Source organism: Macaca thibetana, chromosome 1 (assembly GCF_024542745.1).
Source record: "Macaca thibetana thibetana isolate TM-01 chromosome 1, ASM2454274v1, whole genome shotgun sequence".
In the NCBI taxonomy this organism is placed as follows: domain Eukaryota; kingdom Metazoa; phylum Chordata; class Mammalia; order Primates; family Cercopithecidae; genus Macaca; species Macaca thibetana.
In genome coordinates this window covers 66,015,997-66,037,419 of record NC_065578.1, presented here as the reverse complement: position 1 = coordinate 66,037,419, position 21,423 = coordinate 66,015,997, and the positions used below count along the sequence as shown (strand labels likewise).

The window sequence follows — 21,423 nt, the reverse complement described above, 5'->3', positions numbered from 1 at the left end:
ATGCTTCATTTTTGTGTTTGGATTTGAATTAGTTATGCCATCTTTTAATTTGAACAGTATGCTCTACAAGCAGAAAGCTAAGCTTAGAGAATCTGAACATTTTTGGCAAATCTGTGTGTGTGTGTGTGTGTGTGTGTGTGTGTGTGTGCGCGCGCGCGCGCATGCGATTTCAAGGCTGGTAAGAATAATTTTCTTAACAAATCAATTCCATATGTTAGTAAATAAATATAATTTTTGGATACAAGTATGTTTTTCATGTTTTTGGTCACTATATTTGAAAGGCTTTGGGTTATAGTTTTTGGGAGATTAAACAGCAACAAAAAACCATTAATTAGATTTTTTTTGTTACTTACAGCCAAATGTTAATGATATACCTTTTCTTTCTTAGCTTATGAGAATTATAGTCATAATAATAATTTGAAGTTCCAAAGTTGCTAATGTCAAAAACATTATTTCCTACCAAGATATCTTGTCAAGTAGCATTATGACCTATAATTTTTTCATTAATTTTAACCAAGAGTGAATCAGAGTTTTGGAAGCCTTATGATTTCATTCTATATGAAAGATGTGCACCAAATTTAGCATAAAGGCTACCCCTGGGACGTGAGGGAAAGGGAAGAACAGTTTTAGGAGGTATACAAAGGAAACTATGTTTTATCAGTGTCTTTCAGGACTCCAGTTAGTATCACTTTTTCTAATTGCTACTTTTAATATTTTTAACTTTTAATTTTTAAAATTTATTTTAATTTTTTGTACAGACAAGGACTTGTTAATGTTGCCCAGGCTGATCATAAACCCCTGGCCTCAAGTAATCCTCATATCTTTGCCTTCCAAAGCGCTGGCGTTAACAGGTGTGAGCCACCATGCCTGGCCCTCTGGAGGTTTTAAGTGACATGATTTCTGAAACTCTGGCCCCTTCCTGATGAGAGCAAGGACCAGAATATTTTTGTGGTAGGATATGGCCAAAGGTTCGCTCCAGCCCTGTCCTACTAGCTTAGGGTTCATGGTTAGTGGTAACACCAGCCTAATGTCTGGCATGAACAGGAGACTGGAATTCAAGGCTTGCAATTATAACTTTATGATGTAGCTAACTGTTGGCAGGAGTTACCACTGCATTAACATTCATGACTGGGGAAGCACCAGCTCTTCTACTGTCATGATGAGGATTGCTGGTGGTCTAAGTCTTGAGCTGTAGAGAATTATGGTATAAGCATTTGGGAGAAGTCAGTTTCAATGATGAGTTACAGAAGCAACTCCTTTTCTGCAGGCAGCCTGTGGAGAATCCCTGCTGGATACTAATTTTACTATTATGGTTCATTATACAAGTGTTTACCATGTTTTTCTCTGTGTTCTTGCTGTTTGCATTTTTCCAAATTGAAGGAAAAATAAAAAGATAACTGAAATGTTCAAAAAAGAGTTTTAGAAACATGAATCTGTAATATATGTAAGAAATTAATGATGATAGACACTGAAGGCAGAAGAAATAAACTGTTGATTCATTTATTCAACAAGTATTAATATTTACTGAGTATTTACTATGTGATGGGGTTGGTTTTAGGAACTAAGGATACAACATTGAACAAATTTTTGTAGCTACCTCTTACATTTGCCCAAGTGAGAAACTGAAGTAGAAAGAGATGAGTTTGAGAAACATATTAAGGTTAGAATTGACGGACTTGGCAACTGATTTGGCGTGCAGGACTTTGAATGATGGGGAAGTGCCAAAGATAGCATAGTATAGGCTAAAAAATATGAACTGACTTATGTTACATTATCTAAAGAGTTCAATGATTTTCTCAAGATTACATTTACTATGTGATAGAGAAACTCTTCTGCTTCCACTTCCTATCTTTTCACTATACTGTCTTGCTTAAAAACTCACCTCCCATCTTTGATTTTCATCCTCTTATATATGATCATTTTACCCATTTTAGTACGAATATCAGTACCACTAAGTGAAAAATAACAAAACCCACATGGAAATTGAGAAGTTCTACTCTCTAAGTCAAGCATTAATAGATCAGGGAAGAACTTAAGATATCAGTAAGTTTAACCGGTACTTTATAAATGAGAAAGTTTAGGCTTAAGCATTAAGGCTAAATAGGAGCTGCCAAAATTTTCTTCTTACTGAATCTTTATAAAATTATTTATCAGAATTCATCAAAAGAGTCTTTCAGCCAGGCGCGGTGGCTCACACGTGTAATCCCAGCACTTTGGGAGGCCAAGGTGGGTAGATCACGAGGTCAGGAGATCGAGACCATCCTGGCTAACACGGTGAAACCCTATCTCTACTAAAAATACAAAAAGTTAGCCGGGCGCGGTGGCACGTGCCTGTAGTCCCAGCTACTTGGGAGGCTGAGGCAGGAGAATTGCTGGAACCCAGGAGGCGGAGATTACAGTGAGCCGAGATTGCGCCACTGCACTCCAGCCTGGCGACAGAGCAAGACTCTGTCTCAAAAAAAAGAGTCTTTCATGGAAAGAGTAGGTTTATACTAGGAAATAACCATTACTGTTTAAACTTACCTTTGCTTGTTTCCCTTTTACAATCTTATTGGATATGTGTATCACTAACTTATAAATTTTAAATGGCATTTTAAAGACTACTTTACCTTTTAATTTGCATTTTATTGCATTGTAATTGTGTGTCTCTTTTTTTTTTCAGGGAGATATAATAGATACTTTGCTTGGATCCAAGTCAAATCAACCAGCATAATTCATCATTCTTAATATTTTTCTTATAGTTGTTTTAAAAAAGGAATTAATATCCAATAATCTGTATTATGTACTGTACACCAGATTTTGATTTCAGAAAACAATATTTAATGTATAACTTCCACTTAATTTAAATTTAATGAACTTTTATTTCAGAGATATTTGATTAGTTTGTGATCTAAGAGTTATTCTTAAGAGTTTCAGTGGAATTTTCTTAATTTTTCTAAAGATATTACTACTATACTTCTTGATCATATTTTAAGTACATATGAGTACATGTACATTCTTATATAATGTCTAAATGAGTTAGAAAATTATTATACCTATAGAAGCGAAACTTGGAAATTATTAGAACCGCTTAAACTAAAATCTTTATAACACACAATTCTATTGACTTTTAAAGCTTCTGCTTTCCAGGCGCTGCTTTCTAGGCTGTGTTTTCCAGAGTTTATAATTACGTAGTTTTTAGTCTGATGAAAATAGTGGATTCTTGTACCTAACATTTTATCCTCTTAGAACTAAGAGACGAAGCTATAGAGCTTTGTTAGACTATTTGGCAAGCAAAATATATGACAGTAAATATCAGAATTTTGTTGTTTGGCCAGTGATTATCACATTCCCAATTCAGTAAGAAAAATTAATCTGGGACACAACAGGGTACTCTCCTCTGTTTGCCCAGAATCAGCTCTGGATTTTAAGCCCAGACTTCAGTGGACCCAGATAGAAAATAAAAAGTCTCTGATCTATAGGCCACATCAGGATGTTATTTTATGAAGAGTTCTAGAGCAAGGTTGTGAAAATCGGAGTGTAGATGGGGAGCAATGACTCCTCCAAATATTCATTGCTAACAGGCTATTCTATGCAGTTTGTTTTAACAAATCCTGGGTTTAACTGAGACCACAGGACATTATGGGCTGTTCTATAAAGCATTCTACATGGAGAGGAGAGGATAGGGCATATGAAATTCACTAAACTCTCTGGAAAAAAATAATATATATATATTATAATAATATATATATACACACACATACACACACACACACACACACACACACACACACATATATATATATATATATATATATATAAAACCAAGACTGGAATCAATACAACAGTGGGAACTACCTTTTACAAGTATCCATTGCTTTGTAATCTCCATTTGTTTGGAGCCATCCTTTAAACAAAAGCAAGGCAAATTTTACATGGATTTAGAGGCTAGGTCAGGTTATAAGGATTATAAATTTTCCACTGGTATGTCATTGTGATTATCTTTGTTTTTGTCTCTCTGAAAGATTGGACTTTCCATAACACCTTGTGTAATAAAATAAAAACTTGATCTAATTGAAAAAAATGTGTTCCTTTTTATTATGTACTTTTGATCTTTACAAATTATTCATGTTTTCCCCATTGTTCTTCAAGACTCCATATAAAATAAAGCTATTCTTTTTGGATCCTGGGCAACTGATCCGAAAGCACTGAACCTATTTTATTCTACCCTTCTCACCCCTGCTTCTGCAGCCTTAAGTGATTTTCTCATAGTTATAGATCGGCATAAAAGTTTTAGTCTAATATCTTTCCTCCTGGGGACTTCAGAAGGAATTATTTTGCTTGCTTTATAGACTGGCTTTGAATCTTTACTAGTAAACTCTGTTTACCACACATTTTTAAGAACTGGGTAAGAATTCTGCCCTGCCATTAGCCATCTTATGTTATCCTTACACACACACACACACACACACACACACACACACACACCCTAGTGTGCTGGTTAGGGATCTAAAGAGAGAGTGGTGACTGTGCTAACTTTGGGCTTCTATTTTGTGCTAGGTATTCATTACTTCATTTGATCATTTTCTAGCAGGCATCTCTCATATAGAACTTACATTATTGTTGTCTGATAGTAAATTGTTAGCTGCTCTTCCAGAAAAGAAAGATTGTATTCACTACTATATAATTGTGTATCATATTTAGTGTGTTCACTTGGTTCACCTCTATGTAGTTACATATAATTATAAGTGAGAAAATAGAACACTTACTATTTGCCATTTTATCTCAGGAGGAGTCTCTCTAAAATAAAACATTGAATTTTACTGTGAATAGATTTAGTTATTAACATACTAATAATTATGCACATGAAAGTTCTTTACAGTTTGCCAAACAGTTTCACATCCATTTTCCCAGAATATCATCACAGCAATCCTATGAGACTAATGGGGCATATAGTTGTAATACTGTCATAATCTCTATTTTCCAGATGATATAATTAAGGCTTGAAGAGGTGATACAATATACCATGGACCATACAGCTTATAACTGGTCAGGCTTGAACTCATATCCAAAGCTCTGACTAGTTCTTACACTTTTTCCATTATGGCACAATAAATGGTTGATGCCTTATATAGTTTGCTGAGGCCTCATACACCAAAATGCAAGTGTGTATAATCTATAATTAAGATTTTATCCATAAGTGATAATACTCATAGATTTGTTTTTGTTTTTTTTTCAATGTTCTCCTGCTGTGAGGCCTTGCCATGTGTATCCTTTCTGTTGAGAAAGGATCCTCCTCCTCTCTCCTCACTGTTCTTCAAAACATGAACTCTTTACATGGCTTTCAAATCCCAGTTCCTATCTCGTCTCCTCAGAAGAACCCTCTGTGAACTCCCTCTCATAGGACCTACCACCCAATCAAATTAAATTTGGTTCTTTTGTTAACTGTTCTCAAGTCACCATGGATTTCCCTTATAGCATTATTTCAGAAATTATTGTTGAGGGATAATATTAAGAGATATATTTTAATCTTTATTTTTCTTCATTACCTTTCCCTTCTCAAGTTAGTGGCTCTTTGTTTATAAGTTGAAGGAGACATATAAAATGACAATAAATCAAATATATCCATTTTTGTTCTATAAAAGCACAGGACTTAGGAAAGGTATTTGAGACATAGACCAAGTATCTTAAACAGAGAGAAATGTGAAGTTTCTTCAGGGATGGAAAGGGGTAGGGGGATAAGAAAAAGAGGGAGGCCTGTGGATCCTTAGAGCAGAAGAGATCCATGTCCTACTTCTAAAAACCATTGTCCAGGAAGTAGTAAGACCTGTGAGGGACCACAGGAACTCTGAAAGCCATTCCTCATGTCATGAGTGATGTGCAGCAGCAGCAGCAGCAAAGAACCGCTAGAACCGAAGAAGCCAGACAACTGAGGAGGCACCAACTCTTTGATGACAGAAAGACCTTGGCACACACAGAGTAAGATGCTCTAGTTATGTCCAGGGAAGGGGAAGGAAACCAAGCCCAAGTTAGACTGACATTAACTTGACTGGATGTTGTTTGTTTCTGCCAGCTGAGTGGTATGGGAACTTGGAGTCAAAAACTGAACAGAGTTCTAGCAAATATGTTTCTTGGATAACTGAGTTTCTAAATGAAGGTTTGCACCAACTGTGCTAAATGTTTATTTGTACAATCATTTGCTTAGTGCCTGGCTCTCTCCTAGACTGTAAGTTCTTTGAGGGTAGAAACTATGTGTTTCAATCACTGCACTATATTTACAACACCTAGAGCAGTGGCTCACAGAGTAGTAATGCAACAAGTATTTATTATTAATTTGATAAATGAATTATCAAATTAACGGGGAAATGATAGGTTCATGCTTGCCCTTTATCACAAGACGGCATAACATTTTAAATGGAATTTTCTTTTTTTTTTGAGACGGAGTCTCGCTCTGTCACCCAGGCTGGAGTGCAGTGGCCGGATTTCAGCTCACTGCAAGCTCCGCCTCCCGGGTTCACGCCATTCTCCTGCCTCAGCCTCCGGAGTAGCTGGGACTACAGGCGCCCGCCACCTCGCCCGGCTAGTTTTTTGTATTTTTTAGTAGAGACGGGGTTTCACCGGGTTAGCCAGGATGGTCTCGATCTCTTGACCTTGTGATCCGCCCGTCTCGGCCTCCCAAAGTGCTGGGATTACAGGCTTGAGCCACCGCGCCCGGCCTTAAATGGAATTTTCTAAAAATTCTAGCAAAATATCTTGACCATCACAGAAGGAAAAAAAAAAACATTTTAAGTGTCAAAAACATATAAAACATAAAATCAGCCTGGAAAGTTGGTTAACATAGTCATAGTTGTCTTTGGTTCTATAGCAATATAAAATCAATTTTTCCCTTCAAGACAAAACTAACCTATGAGCCCTTTCTTTTAAAGAGTGAGAATTGCTGCTACTTTTTAAGATTGTGTTCCTGCCAGCCATTTGGGGAACAATTTATCTCTGATGTAAAGCACCTAGCAAAATGCCTGGTACATGGTATTCACTCAAATATGGCAGCTCTTATTCTGATTATCCCAGAACCACATCCCCATGTCCTGGTCTGAGAACCTCTTTGCCCTTTGCGGTTGACTGGGTCTTTGCCAAGGCTCCACTTCTCCTGCAGACTATGCTGATGATCTCATTTGTTCCTTCACACAATATTTAGGCTTTTTTTTTTTTCTTGTTTGTTTAGGATTTTGTACAATGTCAAATCCACCCTCAAATCCATAGAAGATTTACTAGGCTATTAGTCTTCATTTCTTTAGGTTGACGTATCCATTTAGTGATAAAACTAAAAGGCTGACAGTTTACATTAAATGAATTCCTGGGTTAAATAGAAAGCATAATGTATCCCTTAAGTTGGAACATATAAAACATTGTTATGAATCTTATAAAAATGAACACTGCATTTTCTAAATGGATGAGACATTTATGCAACATCCAGAACAACTAATGAAAAATGTACTTTCACCATGTCTGTATTTTCCTTGAATAAGTCAACTATTAAAAGACATGGTGCCATTATACTAGGAGAACAGAGGATTCCAGAATGTTCTGGCGGTTTTAAATCAGAACTCACTGATAATAGTTTTATTGAATTTTCCAATTATTTATTGAGTCTTTATTTCTAATAGCCTACAATGACAACAAAAAAGTAAGAAAGCTGCTGCTCTGTTCATACAAAATAAAGCTTTAAATATAAATTATTGTTTTTAAGATATATTTCAAAAAACATTTTTAGTTGCTCATTTTATTTTATTTTAGGTGTATTTGTTTTGGATTTTCTCCCAGTCTTATTTAAAGTATAATTAATTGACAAATAAAAATTGTATATATTCCAATTGTACATTGTGAAATGATTACCACAATTAAATTAACTAACACATCCGTCATCACACTTAGTTACCATTTTGTTCATGTATGTGTGTATGTTTGTGTGTGGTGGAGAATACTTAAAATCTAATCTCTTTGTAAATTTCAAGCAAACAATACAGTATTAACTATAGTCATCATACTGCATATTAGATACCTAGAACCTTTTCATCTCATAAGTAAAAGTTTTTACCCTTTGACCATCTCCCCATTTCCACCATCTTCCAGCCCCTTGTAACCACTGTTCTACTCTATACTTCTATAAATTTGACTTTTTAAAAAAGATTCCACATATGTGAGATCACACAGTATTTGTCTCTCTGTGCCTGACTTCTTTAACTTAGCACAATGTCCTCCAGATTTATCCATGTTGTCAGAAGTAGCAGAATTTCCTCCTTTTCTTATGGTTGAATAATATTTACCTGTGTCTGTGTGTATCACATTTTCTTTATCCATTCATCCACCAGTGGACATTTAGGTTGATTCCATATCTCGGCTATTGTGAATAATGTTTTAATGAACGTGGGAGTGCAGATATCTCTTCAATATATTGATTTTATTTCTTTTGGATATATACCCATAAGTAGAATTGCTGGATTGCATAGTAGTTCTGTTTTTAAATTTTTGAGGACTCTCTATACTATTTTCCATATTTGCTGTACCAGTTTACATTTCTATCAGCTGTGTGCAAGGGTTCCCTTTTATCTACATCCTTACCAACATTAGTCTCTTCTCTTTTTGATAATAGCCATCTTAATAAGTGTGAGGTAATATTTTGGTACTGATTTGCATTTTCCTGATGATTAGCGATGTTTAACTTTTCATATACCTGTTGGCTATTTTATGCTTTCTTTGGAAAAAATGTCTATTCAGGTCCTTTTCCTATTTTTTATTTAGGTTATTATTATTATTATTACTATTAAGTTGTATGTCAGCTGGTCATTTTAATCTTTACTGATAGGGCATTAAAAAATCACTGTAATGAGTGGTAAAAAAGTGTAATCTATAAAATCATGCAAAAAGTTTTCCAGATAATGTTATTTCAATATCCCTTCCACACATATTCTTCATAAGTTAACCAGGTTTAAAAATTGGAGGGAAAGGAGTTTCAGATGGGGAAAAAGAGAGTATGAAACTTCAGTATCTGTAAGGTATTTGATATAACTGGACGACTTAGAGTTCGAGGGTATCTAAAACCTGAACAAGTAGAGAGAGGCCAAATCATGAAATGTCTTGCAGGCCATGTTAGAGAAATTTGGAAATTTTCTTCAGGGAAACTGTTGGAGGGTTTTAGAGATGGGCAATAATCATGAGTTTCAGAAAGATCATTCTGGCAGCAGTATAGAAAATGGATTGATGACAGGGCCAACTGAGAGGCCATTGCAGCAATGCCAATGAAACTTGAGGTCGTGGTAGAGGGGATAGAGAGCAGTGGGTGGATCATAGAGAAATTTAGAAGGTAGAACCAAAGAGACTTGGTGATTTAGTGGATGTTTGTGTATGGAAACGGTTTAGTCAATGGAGTGTGAGAGAAAATGAGGAGTTGTGAATGACTTCCAGGAAAAGCTGAACGAGTCATTGCATCTTAATGAAAACTCTGTCTAGAAGCATTAAAATTAAGTATTAGTCAATGATGAGCAGGTACTATCTGTGTCAGAAAATAACAAAAATAAATTAGTATTTGCTAATGAATTTATAGAGATATCATAATCATAATTATCATCAAATAATTATATGTAATATGCTTTATAATTTATCAGAGCTATAATTAACATTACTGCAATTGATCCTGTGATATTTTCAATGTAACAAATCAGAAAACCAAATTACAGGTTAAATGCATCCTCAAGGTCTCTTAGCTGGAAACTAGAGTGCAATCCTAAAAGTCTAACATTCTAACACCAAGGTTCTGTTTGGTGGCATTCTCATCATTATAATTACCATCAATGATCAGTCTATTGAAATTTTCCTTGTGCTAGAGACTCTGATCAGCAATATTTGCATCATTTCATCCTTACAATTAACCTAATGAAGTTTGTATTATTGTCTCTATTTTACAAATGAAGAAACTGAGATTCAGAGATTTTAAGTATGTCTTAAAATTTTAAGTATTAAGGTCACATAGCTATTAGATGGAAGAACTGATATCTGATTTCCAAAGTCCAATGCCACAAACAGTATATACAACTCATGCCAACCTACTCCAAATACCATCTATTAAGTATACTGTCATCATAGTTAATTGATAAATAGTATATAAGTGAGTGATATATTTACTGAATTCATTGTTTGGTTGTTAATTTGGGTTTTTGGTACACATTAACTGTAGGCCTTCATATAATCAATCATATTGAAAATGTGGTAATTAATTCCAATTGTTAAGGCCAAATAACTTATTTTGCTTTGATCTAGAAACTTGAATCATTATAAACATTCTCTGCATCTGTAACATGTAACTGTAAGATAATTACACTAGTTAGGATAAGCCAGGTTATGTTGTTATAACCAGCAATCTCCAAATCTCAGTGGCTTCAAATGATAAAGGTTTCTTTTTCATTCATATTACATATTCATTACAGGTCAGTGGGCAGTTCTGCTCCATGTTGTTCTGACTCAGTGATTAGGTTCCCACATCAGGAATGCTGTTGGTAACCACAGCCGGGGAGAGGGAGAGAACTGGAGGATCAGACACCAATCCTTAAATTTCAGGCAGAAGTGACGTATGTCACATCCACTCACATTTTATTTGCCAAAATATGCCATATTTTCTTGCCCAATTTTAAAGAGCAGAGAAATACAACCCTACCATGTGGTGGGACAGAGGAGAATTAGAAATAAGTCTACTCTAGAAATTCATAGCAATCTCAGATGTTAATCAATTTCACAATGGAATCATTTCCAAGATCAAATAAGTTGTGAAAACATTGAGTTAAACAGTTAAAGAAATTTCCTGACTATAATTCTTCTCTGGGCTCTACTATATTAGTAAGCATTATTAATATCAAAGAAAGAGACTACTATCATGGAATCCTTTTTAAAAAAAAAAATATTCAAAGACCATCTGCAAAGACTCATGTTCTGAAGAAAACACTTTAAGAAACAGTACCATAAGACCTTTCTTATTAGAACTTGTTTGTGGAAGGATGAAAGGAAAGAAGAATGGAAGGAAAGGATGAAGGAAGGGAGGAAAGAAAAAGGCTACAGCAGTACAAATTTATGGATGGTTTTGAGATTAAGAGTTATACAGAAAAGTCATCCATAGTAGCTAGTCCCAACCAAAAATAACATTTTCTAATCCCTTGTTCATGACACTGTTAATTTATTATTTATTGAATTATATATTATGCTAGGTGCTGTACTTGTGTTAACTCATTCCACTTCACAATAACATTATAAAACACAGATTATTATCATCTCATAGATGGAGAAATTAAAACTTAGAGTGGAAAATTACATATTGTGTCTCCTATGTTGAAATTGTAACCCCCAAGGTGATGAAATTAGGAGAGCGGGTCTTTGGGAGGTGAATAGGTCATGAAGGCAGGACCCTCATGAATGGGATTGATGACCTTAGAGACCCGAGAGAGCCAGCTTGCCCCATCTTCTGTGTAAGGACACAGAAGTCCCAGAATCCGGACCATGCTGTCACCTTCCTTTTGGACTTCCCAGCCTCCAGAACTGTGAGAAATAAATTTCTCTTGTTATAAGCCACCCAGTCTCTGGTATTTTGTTAGAGCTACCTGAATGAAACCTGAAATAAGACACATAATAATTGCCACATAGATAGTAAACTGAGTTACAGACCAGATGAGGAAGCAAAATCACGTCCATCTCCAAATGAAAGGATTAAGTGCTCCTGTGAGATGTGCAAACAAGAAACTGTGGTTCGTCAAAAGATGGAAAGATTCCTTTTCAGTTGGTTATCCTTTCATGGACCTTGAGGTATGTGAAAAGAGTGATGTTTGGGTACCTGAGTGGAAAGCATTAAATGTCATATTGTTTGGATTGTCTTCTGGAGGTAATAGTGAGCCACTGAAGATTTGTGAGGTGGGAGTAACAATTGGACAATTATAGCAAGACTGATAATTTGAAGTGCAGGGAAGACTTTTAGCAATAACCCTCTCAATATACAAATGGGGAAAATAATGCCCCCAAATTTCAGGCTTCACATCTAGGGCTTTTATTATTGTCACGAGCCTTTTCATCTGGGTAGCTGAGTTGGCTGGCTGACTTGCCTCCATTAGGTCACAGAATGAGCTTAAGTATTGCCAGCCTTTCATCCCAAATTAAATGAGCCTTAATGAGGTATTAAGAGCTGGCAGAAGAGGGGACTACTTTGCACCTAGGGGGATCAAGTGTAGGTGATAGCAGGATCATGCCAGAGTCCGTCTGACATCCAAGGTCGGGATCATCCCTTGGCTGAATATCCCTGGGGTTGTGCAGAAGCCCGGTCCATAGCCACTGACCATAGATCTACTGTAGTGCTATGTTAAAACTGGCATTGTCAAGATAGGCAGTATAAATCTCCAAAGAAGGGAAAAAGTTTGGTAATACATGGCTTAATAGTTGTTGATATTGTGGGTGTGGTAATACAGATGTCGCTCTGGAGTTGATAAAAGACACTGATTTTGACCATACAAAGATGGAGTAGCTTTGTCTGTTGACAGAACCATTTCTGTTTCTTTGGTCGCTTTCTTAGCAAATGACCCCCCTACCTCCCAGTTGAATAAGCCAGAAATCCAGGTATCATATTTGACATCTTTCTCTCCATTGCCCCGATACCCAGTCAGTACCAAGCCCTTCTATATTTTGAATACGCATATGTCCTATCCTCTCTGCCATGACCTTAAACAGGCCACCATCATATCTAAATTATTGAAACAGCTTTTTCTGTTTCTCCTTTCTCAAGTCTTGCCCTTCTTAATCCATTCTTCACACTACAGCCAAAGAAATGGAGAAAGCAAGACTCTTGGAAATGATTTTTATTTTTTAGAGCAAAAAATGCTTTCAATTAGAGAATAGATTATTTTATTTTCCAGCTTCCCTACAGAAGAACAGTGATTTCACAAGAAGTAAAAATGATATGATCATGACCACAGACTTAGCACTTTTTTTCCAACCAGGAATCACAGACAAGGATTTCACAGAATCAACTAAACCATTATTTGTTCAACTTGCTAAAACCTGAGTCAACAGCTCTTTAAGATCTCAGACTCTGGGATTCTCAGTTTAAGTAAGACCTTTGCAAGAACTAGTGCTTTCAGAGGTTTTACCAAAAGAGAAATTTCATTATTTAGCTACTTGGGATATGGACTCAGCTTTCTATTAACATAGATATGTGTGTTGAGAAAAGTGTACCTAGGTCGTAGGTGGAAGATAACAAGATCCTAGTCAGATAAAATCTTCTGAATTTTGAAGTTATCTTTTTTAGTCTTCTGATGGTGAGAGGAGAAGCAGCTAATAATTATTAGCTGTGTTTTTTTTTTTTTTTTTTTTTTTTTTTGATGGAGTCTCGCTCTGTCGCCCAGGCTGGAGTGCAGTGACGTGATCTCTGCTCACTGCAAGCTCTGCCTCCTGGGTTCACATCATTCTCCTGCCTCAGCCTCCCAAGTAGCTGGGACTATAGGTGCCCACCACCACGCCTGGCTAGCTTTTTGTATTTTTAGTAGAGACGGGGTTTCACTGTGTTAGCCAGGATAGTCTCCATCTCCGGCCCTCGTGATCCGCCCGTCTCGGCCTCCCAAAGTGCTGGGATTACAGGCGTGAGCCACTGCGCGGTGGCTCACACCTGGCTTATTAGCTGTTTATTGTAACAAGTGGGATACACATTATCACATTAGCTCTATGAAGTAGTTACAATCATCAACACTATTTTACAAAGAAGGATGCTTTAAAAAACTTGCTTAAGAGTCTAGATCTGGTAAGTAACAGCCAGGTAACAGCATCTAGATCTGGTAACAGCCAGGTAACAGCAACGGCCAGGATTCAAACTCAGGACATAAGAACTTGCCTACTTAAGTGTGATATCCCATTGCTTTGACATTCATGTTAATTTCAATATTAAAAAACACCCTTGTGAGATGGGTCTTCCCATTCTAGAGATATGGTTATTGAGGTTCAAAAAGTTTTGTTGTTGTTGTGTTTTTTTTTTTTTTTTTTTTTGAGACAGGATTTCACCATCACCCAGGCTGGAGTTCTGTCATGGCTCATTGTAACCTTGAACTCCTGGGCTCAAGTGTGCCATTGTGCCTGAGCAATTTTTAAATTTTCTGTAGAGATGGGGGTCTTGCTATGTTGCCCAGGCTGGTCTTGAACCCCTGACCTCAAGTGATCTGCCTGTGTTGGCCTCCCAAAGTGCTGGGGTTACTGCTGTTGGCCACCAGGCTTTGCCCCAACTCAAAAAGTTTAAAACTTGCCTATGTCACTCAGTAAGTAGCAAGGCTGAGATTAAAACTCCTTCTTGGCAACTTTCAAAGTCCGTGAGTTTCCCATAATGCCTTCTAAGAGGGCATCTGTTTTTATCATCTCACAGATGCGTTGACGGTATTCAGGAGTGACTGGATAGCTGGCAATAATCATAAAACCACATTTTCAAAACTTTACTGTGTAACCCTATGTGCTTAGCAAATATTGTAAAAATGAGGTTCTGACCAATAAAATGTCAGGAAAGTTAGTATAAATTGGTCAAGAGGGTGACAGTCACTCCAGAATTTGATTTGACCATACTTACCATATCAGATTCTCGTTCAGTCCTCAGCAAAATGAAGGGCTCCATTTTCACTCTGTTTCTATTCTCTGTCCTATTTGCCATCTCAGAAGTGAGGAGCAAGGAGTCTGTGAGACTCTGTGGGGCAGAATATATACGGACAGTCATCTACATCTGTGCCAGCTCTAGGTGGAGAAGGCATCTGGAGGGGATCCCTCAAGCTCAGCAAGGTAACAGTAACTCATGTGTCTCCTTTATTTTCCTTTCACGTGTCTCTTAGTTTTTCAAGCTGTGTTTTAAACCATTATTTTATTAAGTGTTTCTCTAAGTACTGTTGAGGCATTTTTTATGTCAATTTAAGGGATTAATTATCAAAATATACTGAATTTGGCTTGGGGAGGTGATGAGCATGCTACCTTTCAGAAAATAAGGACTTCCTTTTTTAGTCCCCTGCTTGAAATCATTTGATTGCATGACCACTTCAATGAGCTCAGCATCTGTGGAAGGTACTATGGAGGCTACAGCAAAGCATGTGATTTCAAGGAGCATGTTGAAGTAGCAAGACTTTCACACATGAGTAATTATATAGTATAATAAGTTAGAATTCAGGCAGTTGTTAAATACGGATGCAAGGAAAGAAGCTGACCTTAATTGAGCACGTTTAAGTCCCAGGAAGTTACATGTGCAACATTTCATTCAGCTTTCTGATAAGGATCCTGTGAAGCAAGCAAAATTACCACCATTTATCATTTTACCAAGAAGAAAATTCTTTCTCTCAGCTAGTGAAAATGTGGCTAGGTAGCCAACTGGGTCTATCTGGCTTCAAGAGCCAAGGTCTTTACTAATTCCATACTGAGTCTCAGGTGGGAAAGAGAAGGTGGTGGGCTTTTGTAGTAAGTGACAGCATCATGGAGGTGGTGGTTGTTGACAGAGGCCCTGAAGGATTTGGGGATTATGAAAGGTGGTGGGGAAGCAGGGTGGGAATTCTAGTAGTAGGAATTGCCTGATCAGGATTTTGAAGGTAGAAATGAGCCAAATGTCTTTCAGAAACGGGGAAGTGACTGACTTCACTCTATTTCTTTATTATTCAATTCAACTAACTTAAAAGTTTGATTGAAATTCTTTCTGTTAATTATATATTAAAGTATGAGGTAGAATTTATTTAAAATCCTATTTTTAAATTTTTATTTATTTATTTGATTAGAGACAGAGTCTTGCTCGCTCACCCAGGCTGGCACAACTATACCTCACTGAAGCCTCAAATCCCTGTATTCAAGTGACCCTCCCACCTCAGCCTCCTGAGTAGGTAGGACTACAGGTGTGTGCCACCACATCTGGCTAATTTTAAAATCTTTTGTAGAGATGGGGTCTTGCAATGTTGCCCAGGCTGGTCTCAAACTCCTGGCCTCAAGCAGTCTTCCGTCTCGGCCTCCCAAAGCACTGGGATTACAGGCATAAGGCACTGGGCATGGCTGAAAATCCTATTTTAAAAATTATTTTTTTAATTGATAAAAATTATATATATTTATTGTGTACAACATATTGTTTTGAAATGTGTATACATACAATATACATGTATGTATAGCTAAATCAAGCTAATTAACATATGCATTACCTCACATACTTATGTTTTTGTGATGAGGATACTTAAAATCTACTCTTTTAGCAATTTCAGGAATACAATGCATTGTTATTAACTATAGTCACCATGTTGTACAATAGACTTCTTGAACTTATTACTCCTAACTGAAATTCTGTACTGTTGACCATCTCTTCCCCCACCATCCCCCTTACCCTCTGATAACCATCATTCTCCGCCATACATTTTTGAGTTTGATGTTTTTAGATTCCACATATAAGTGAGATCATGTGGTGTTTGTCTTTCTGTGCTTTGCTTAAGAGTCTATTTTAATAATTGATTGTATTTGCTATGTTTTATTCTAAAAAGTTAAAAAGGAAGCATGTTGTGACCATATATATGATTGTTAAGGTTTCAGTTTAATTTAAAATGATGTTGGTAATGAAAACATTTTAGAAAATGTCCTAAACTGTTCATATTTGGGCTATTGTATTGAAAAAGCATGCATTTTCCATTTTCACTACCACTTTAATATTGAGGTTCGTATGACTAGATGCTAACAAAAATTACATGGGTTTTTAACCTTAAGAGAGTAAGCATAATTTACAGGATTTACAACAATCTCCGGAATAACCAAAGTGCATTATAAAAAATACATATGGGATATCTCTGAAACACATAGGGCAGTGGAATGGATGTCTGTGAGGCTAGCTCTGTTGGACATCACTGAAATCATACTACTACTTACTAAATCTCAGATTTTCAGAGTGTTTTCCCATGCATTATTTATCTGATCAATTCTGGTTTACCAACCAGCATCCATTCACTTAATTTTTCATGGTGCCTGCTGGTGTGCTAAGGCACTGACAAGTCATTTGAACTAAATAAAAGTGAGAGAAGCTTATATGTGAACTTTGGAAACAACACTTAGGCAAAAACTGAATTTCACTTTTTATTTTCAGCTATAGAGGTTTAAGTCTCCATTTCCTTCTTTACTGATCAAGATTGCAGGGCATACACAAGGTTGTTTTTTTGTTTATGTGTTTTTTGTTTATAGCACATAACTAATAACTTTGGAAGTTGCTGGTCATCCAGCAGAGGTAGCGAGTAAAAGAAGTCAAGTCCTGACCAGCTGAGAGACACTGGCTGTCACTCCTCCTCTTTGCGCTCAAGTTTCTGCCTCCGTAAAATGAGGAGAGTGGAGATGACTGTGCTCTCCCCAAAATGTCTAATCTCTCTGAAACCAGACCAACATTTAAAAAAATTATGTGTAGGATTCTATTTCATTTCAGGGATCCAGTTCATTTCCCCAACAGTGTAATGTGGTTGCTGCCTTCTTTGTAGGAGCTGTCTAAGGATGTATTATTTTTTTCTCTTCCATACAGCTGAGATAGGAAACTCCTTCCAGCTCCCAAATAAACGTGAGTTTTCTGAGGAAAATCCAGCGCAAGACCTTCCCAAGGTGGATGCCTCAGGCGAAGACCATCTTTGGGGTGGACAGACGCCTACTGAAGAGCTTTGGAAGTCAAAGAAGCATTCAGTGATGTCAAGACAAGATTTACAAACTTTGTGTTGCACTGATGGCTGCTCCATGACTGATTTGAGTGCTCTTTGCTAAGACAAGAGCAAATACCCAATGGGTGGCAGAGCTTTATCACATGTTTAATTACAGTGTTTTACTCCCTGGTAGAACACTAATATTGTGTTATTAAAATGATAGCTTTTGGGTAGGCAAAACTTGTTTTCTAAAAGGTATAGCTGAGTGGTTGAAACCACAGTGATCTATATTTTCTCCCTTTGCCAAGGTTAGTGAACTGTTCTTTTCAAATTCTACTAATGCTTTGAAATTTCAAATGCTGTGCAAAATTGCAATAAAAATGCTATACATCAAGCTTACTGTGCTGTTTTCTTTTTAAAAAATTGTAAACAACTTTTAAACAGTAAACAGAAAATGCTGGTGATTGGAAAATCTAAAAATATACATAAAAAATAAACATCAACTATTATCTCATCATCCAGAAATAACTATTCATTCTTAATGTTTGAGTTACTATGTATTGTTACTGAAAACTTAAACATTGATTCATAGTGTAAACCAAAAAGTATCTGAGACAGCTCTCAATCAATTTAGAAGTTTATGTTCCCAAGGTTAAGGATGTGCACCCAGGATACAGGTCTGTGCCTTTCTCCAAAGATGACTTTGAGGGCTTCAATATTTAAAGGGGAAAGGGTGGATATTGGGAAAGAGGAATAACTGTTTTTTTTTGAGACGGAGTCTTGCTCTGTCACCAGGCTGGAGTGCAGTGGCGCAATCTCGACTCACTGCAACCTCCACCTCCCAGGTTCAAGTGATTCTCCTGCCCCAGCCTCTCAGGTAGCTGGGACTACAGGAGTGCACCACCACACCCAGCTAATTTTTGCATTTTTAGTACAGACGGGGTTTCACCATAATGGCCAGGATGGTGTAGATCTCTTGACTTCGTGATCAGCCTGCCTCTGCCTCCCAAAGTGCTGGGATTATAGGTGTGAGCCACCGCGCCTGGCCAAGGAATACTTTTTAAAAAGTGTGGGTAGGTGAGAAGCAAAGGGTTGTATTCTTTTGAGCCTTTGATCAACCATTCACATGTGATGGGGAAGTAGAGAAATAATCACTTGTGCATCAGTCCAGCTCAGTGAATCTGCATTTTTACATAAGATAAATATAGGAGAGAGGAAGCAATCAGACATGCATTTGTCTCAGGTGAGCAGAGGGATGACTTTTAGTTCTGTTCTTTGTCCCACACCTGTAAAGATAAGCTATCAATTTACATTGTTGGAGTGAAATCTGACAGAACTGTTTTAGGGTAAAGATCTTGGGGCCCACAAAACTTTCCTAGTGGGCAAATTGTGAGGGAGATATGTAGCTTGTTCAATCTTTACAGTTATCTTAGGAATAAAATGGGAGGCAGGATTGCCTGATGTAGTTGCCAGCTTGACTTTTCCCTTTGGCTAAGTGATTTTCGAGTCCTAAGATTTATTTTCCTTTCACAACAGTCAAATATGAGAATCTAAACAAAGTGCTTTTCTCAAAGGATCTTACAGTGCTCAATACATGTTTCCTAATACTCATGTAGTCCTTCAGCGTTATATGTGAGAATAGCTGGGGGCATATATGTATTCACCAGGTCCCATAAACAGCTGAAACCCAGAGTATGTTAAGTAATAAGCTTCTTCCTGTAGTATGAGCCACCTTGGTTTTGCCTTTCTACTGCATTCTATTCTCATTCTGGAATTTGTGAAACAAAGACCCAGATAACCAAGTCATTGTTATGCAATTGGATGTCTTCCCAGATAAAATGACAAAAGACAGAGTAAGGATATCACAAAACAATGCTTTTATTTCTAACTCTGACAGCGAACTCCCCCAGTGAGTTGTAACAAGAGTTAGAATCTCTGTTCATCTAAGTGCCGCTCTTATTGATACAATAGTCCATATTGGAAATCCATCTACTAAAAACTGGGCACTTAAATTGTGTCAAGGCATTATGAATGGAATTTAAACACTTTCCTTCACACATTTGTTGCAGCAAATGTATGAGGGTGTGAAAGTACTTTGCTACCATTTTGCAGATGAGGAAACTGAGGCTCAGTAGAAGTAAGTAAATGTGCCCTAAGACACACAAGTTAGTGGATGGTGTTTCTGGATCCAAACTTAGGCTGCTTAGTGATTCAAGACAGTTATGCCAATCTGTACTAGTAGTCAAAATATTCTTTACTACCAGGCACTCTGACTTTTAAAAGCAAGTCAGTTTCACTGAAGAATATCCTTGATGAAGCAGTAAAAATTACATTAATCTCAACCCTTGAGTACATGTCTTTTCAATATTCTGGGTGATGTAATGGGACGACTGGATGAGGCATTTCTGCAGCATACTGAAGTATGATGGTTGTCTCAAGGATAAGCATTTACGTATTTAAATTGCAAACTTAAAATTTATGTAATTAAATTGTGAGCTGCTTTTTCCACGAAGCACTGTCTTTTTTTCTTTTTTTTTTAAAGAAAGAGTGAAAATTTAGTTATTCAGATTTTGGGATTTGAAATGAAATAAGATATGAAAAGTGAATGAAGTGAAACTTTCACTTCAAGGAAAACAACTGACAGTATTTGTTGCTGATGATCAAATTTAAGCTTTCGAGAAATTTTGGGAAACTCATCCCCTACCATCAGCATCAGTGATGATATTAATGAATTTGATTTTTTGACATTGTGTGTCAACGTTTGGAAGATATGCATAACTTAGCAAACCAATATTTTCCAAATGATCAATGCATGATATTATAAAATAATGAATGGGTAAAATATCCACTCAAAGAGCAAAATAAAAATTTTAATCTAACAGTACAAATGATTCATTGATATGACTTCAGATTTACATGGCAATCTAACTATAATAAATAACTGCTTGTTGAGTTTGGGGATATATCAAAAAAAATTTTTAAACTATCTGAAAACATTATTAAAATAATCTTCCCTTTCCAAGTAAATATCTATATGAGGCGGATTTCCTTCATGTATGTCAACCAATACCACACACAGCAACAGATCAAATGCAGAAACTGGTATGAGAATCAAGCTGTCTTTACTAAGCCAGCCATTAGAGATTTACAAAAATCTGAAACAATGCAAGTCTTCTTACCATTTTTTTTTTTTTGGGTGAAATATAAGTAGTTTGTTGTTGTTGTTGCTGTTTTTTGGAGATGGAGTCTCACTTGTTGCCCAGGCTGGAGTGCAGTGGCATGACCTCAGCTCACTGCAACGGGGTTCAAGTGATTCTCTTGCCTCAGCCTCCCTAGTAGCTGGGATTACAGGCATGTGCCACAAGGCCTGGCTAATTTTTGTATTTTTAGCAGGGATGGCGTTTAACCATGTTGGCCAGGCTGGTCTTGAACTCCTGATCTCAAGTGATCTGCCCATGTTGGCCTCCCAAAGTGCTGGTATTGCAGGCATGAGCCATCATGCCTGGCCAAGTTTTTATAAAATATGTTATTTGTGTTAACATGGTGGATTTATTATTTTTAAATGGATTAATAAATTTAAATTTCTCAGTTTTAAATTTCAATGCAGTAAATATTCATAGATTCAACTCACATAAACAGAAGTTCTTTGAAGTTCTTAATAATTTTTTAAGAGTGCAAAGGAGTTCTGAGACTAAAACATTTGAGGACTGCTATTCTATAATACGTATTGCCACTTTTTTTATTACATCAGTAGATATTC

The 21,423-nt window shown here is 36.7% G+C and overlaps 2 protein-coding genes across 2 annotated transcripts in view; both read left to right on the top strand.

Annotated features, from left to right (window-relative positions):
• Positions 1–2,871, top strand: part of DNAI4 (dynein axonemal intermediate chain 4) — a 105,418-nt gene extending 102,547 nt beyond the window's left edge. Inside the window, 1 exon segment of the mRNA XM_050761058.1 lies at positions 2,663–2,871. Within this exon segment, the coding sequence (XP_050617015.1) occupies positions 2,663–2,713 (51 nt within the window). The 3' untranslated portion in view covers positions 2,714–2,871.
• Positions 2,872–14,587: 11,716 nt separating this feature from the next.
• INSL5 (insulin like 5) lies at positions 14,588–18,057 on the top strand. The gene is made up of 2 exons (XM_050763762.1): positions 14,588–14,817; positions 17,552–18,057. Exons 1-2 carry the CDS (start codon positions 14,643–14,645, stop codon positions 17,782–17,784), a joined length of 408 nt encoding a protein of 135 aa, XP_050619719.1. The 5' UTR covers positions 14,588–14,642; the 3' UTR covers positions 17,785–18,057.
• The last annotated feature ends 3,366 nt before the right edge of the window (positions 18,058–21,423 follow it).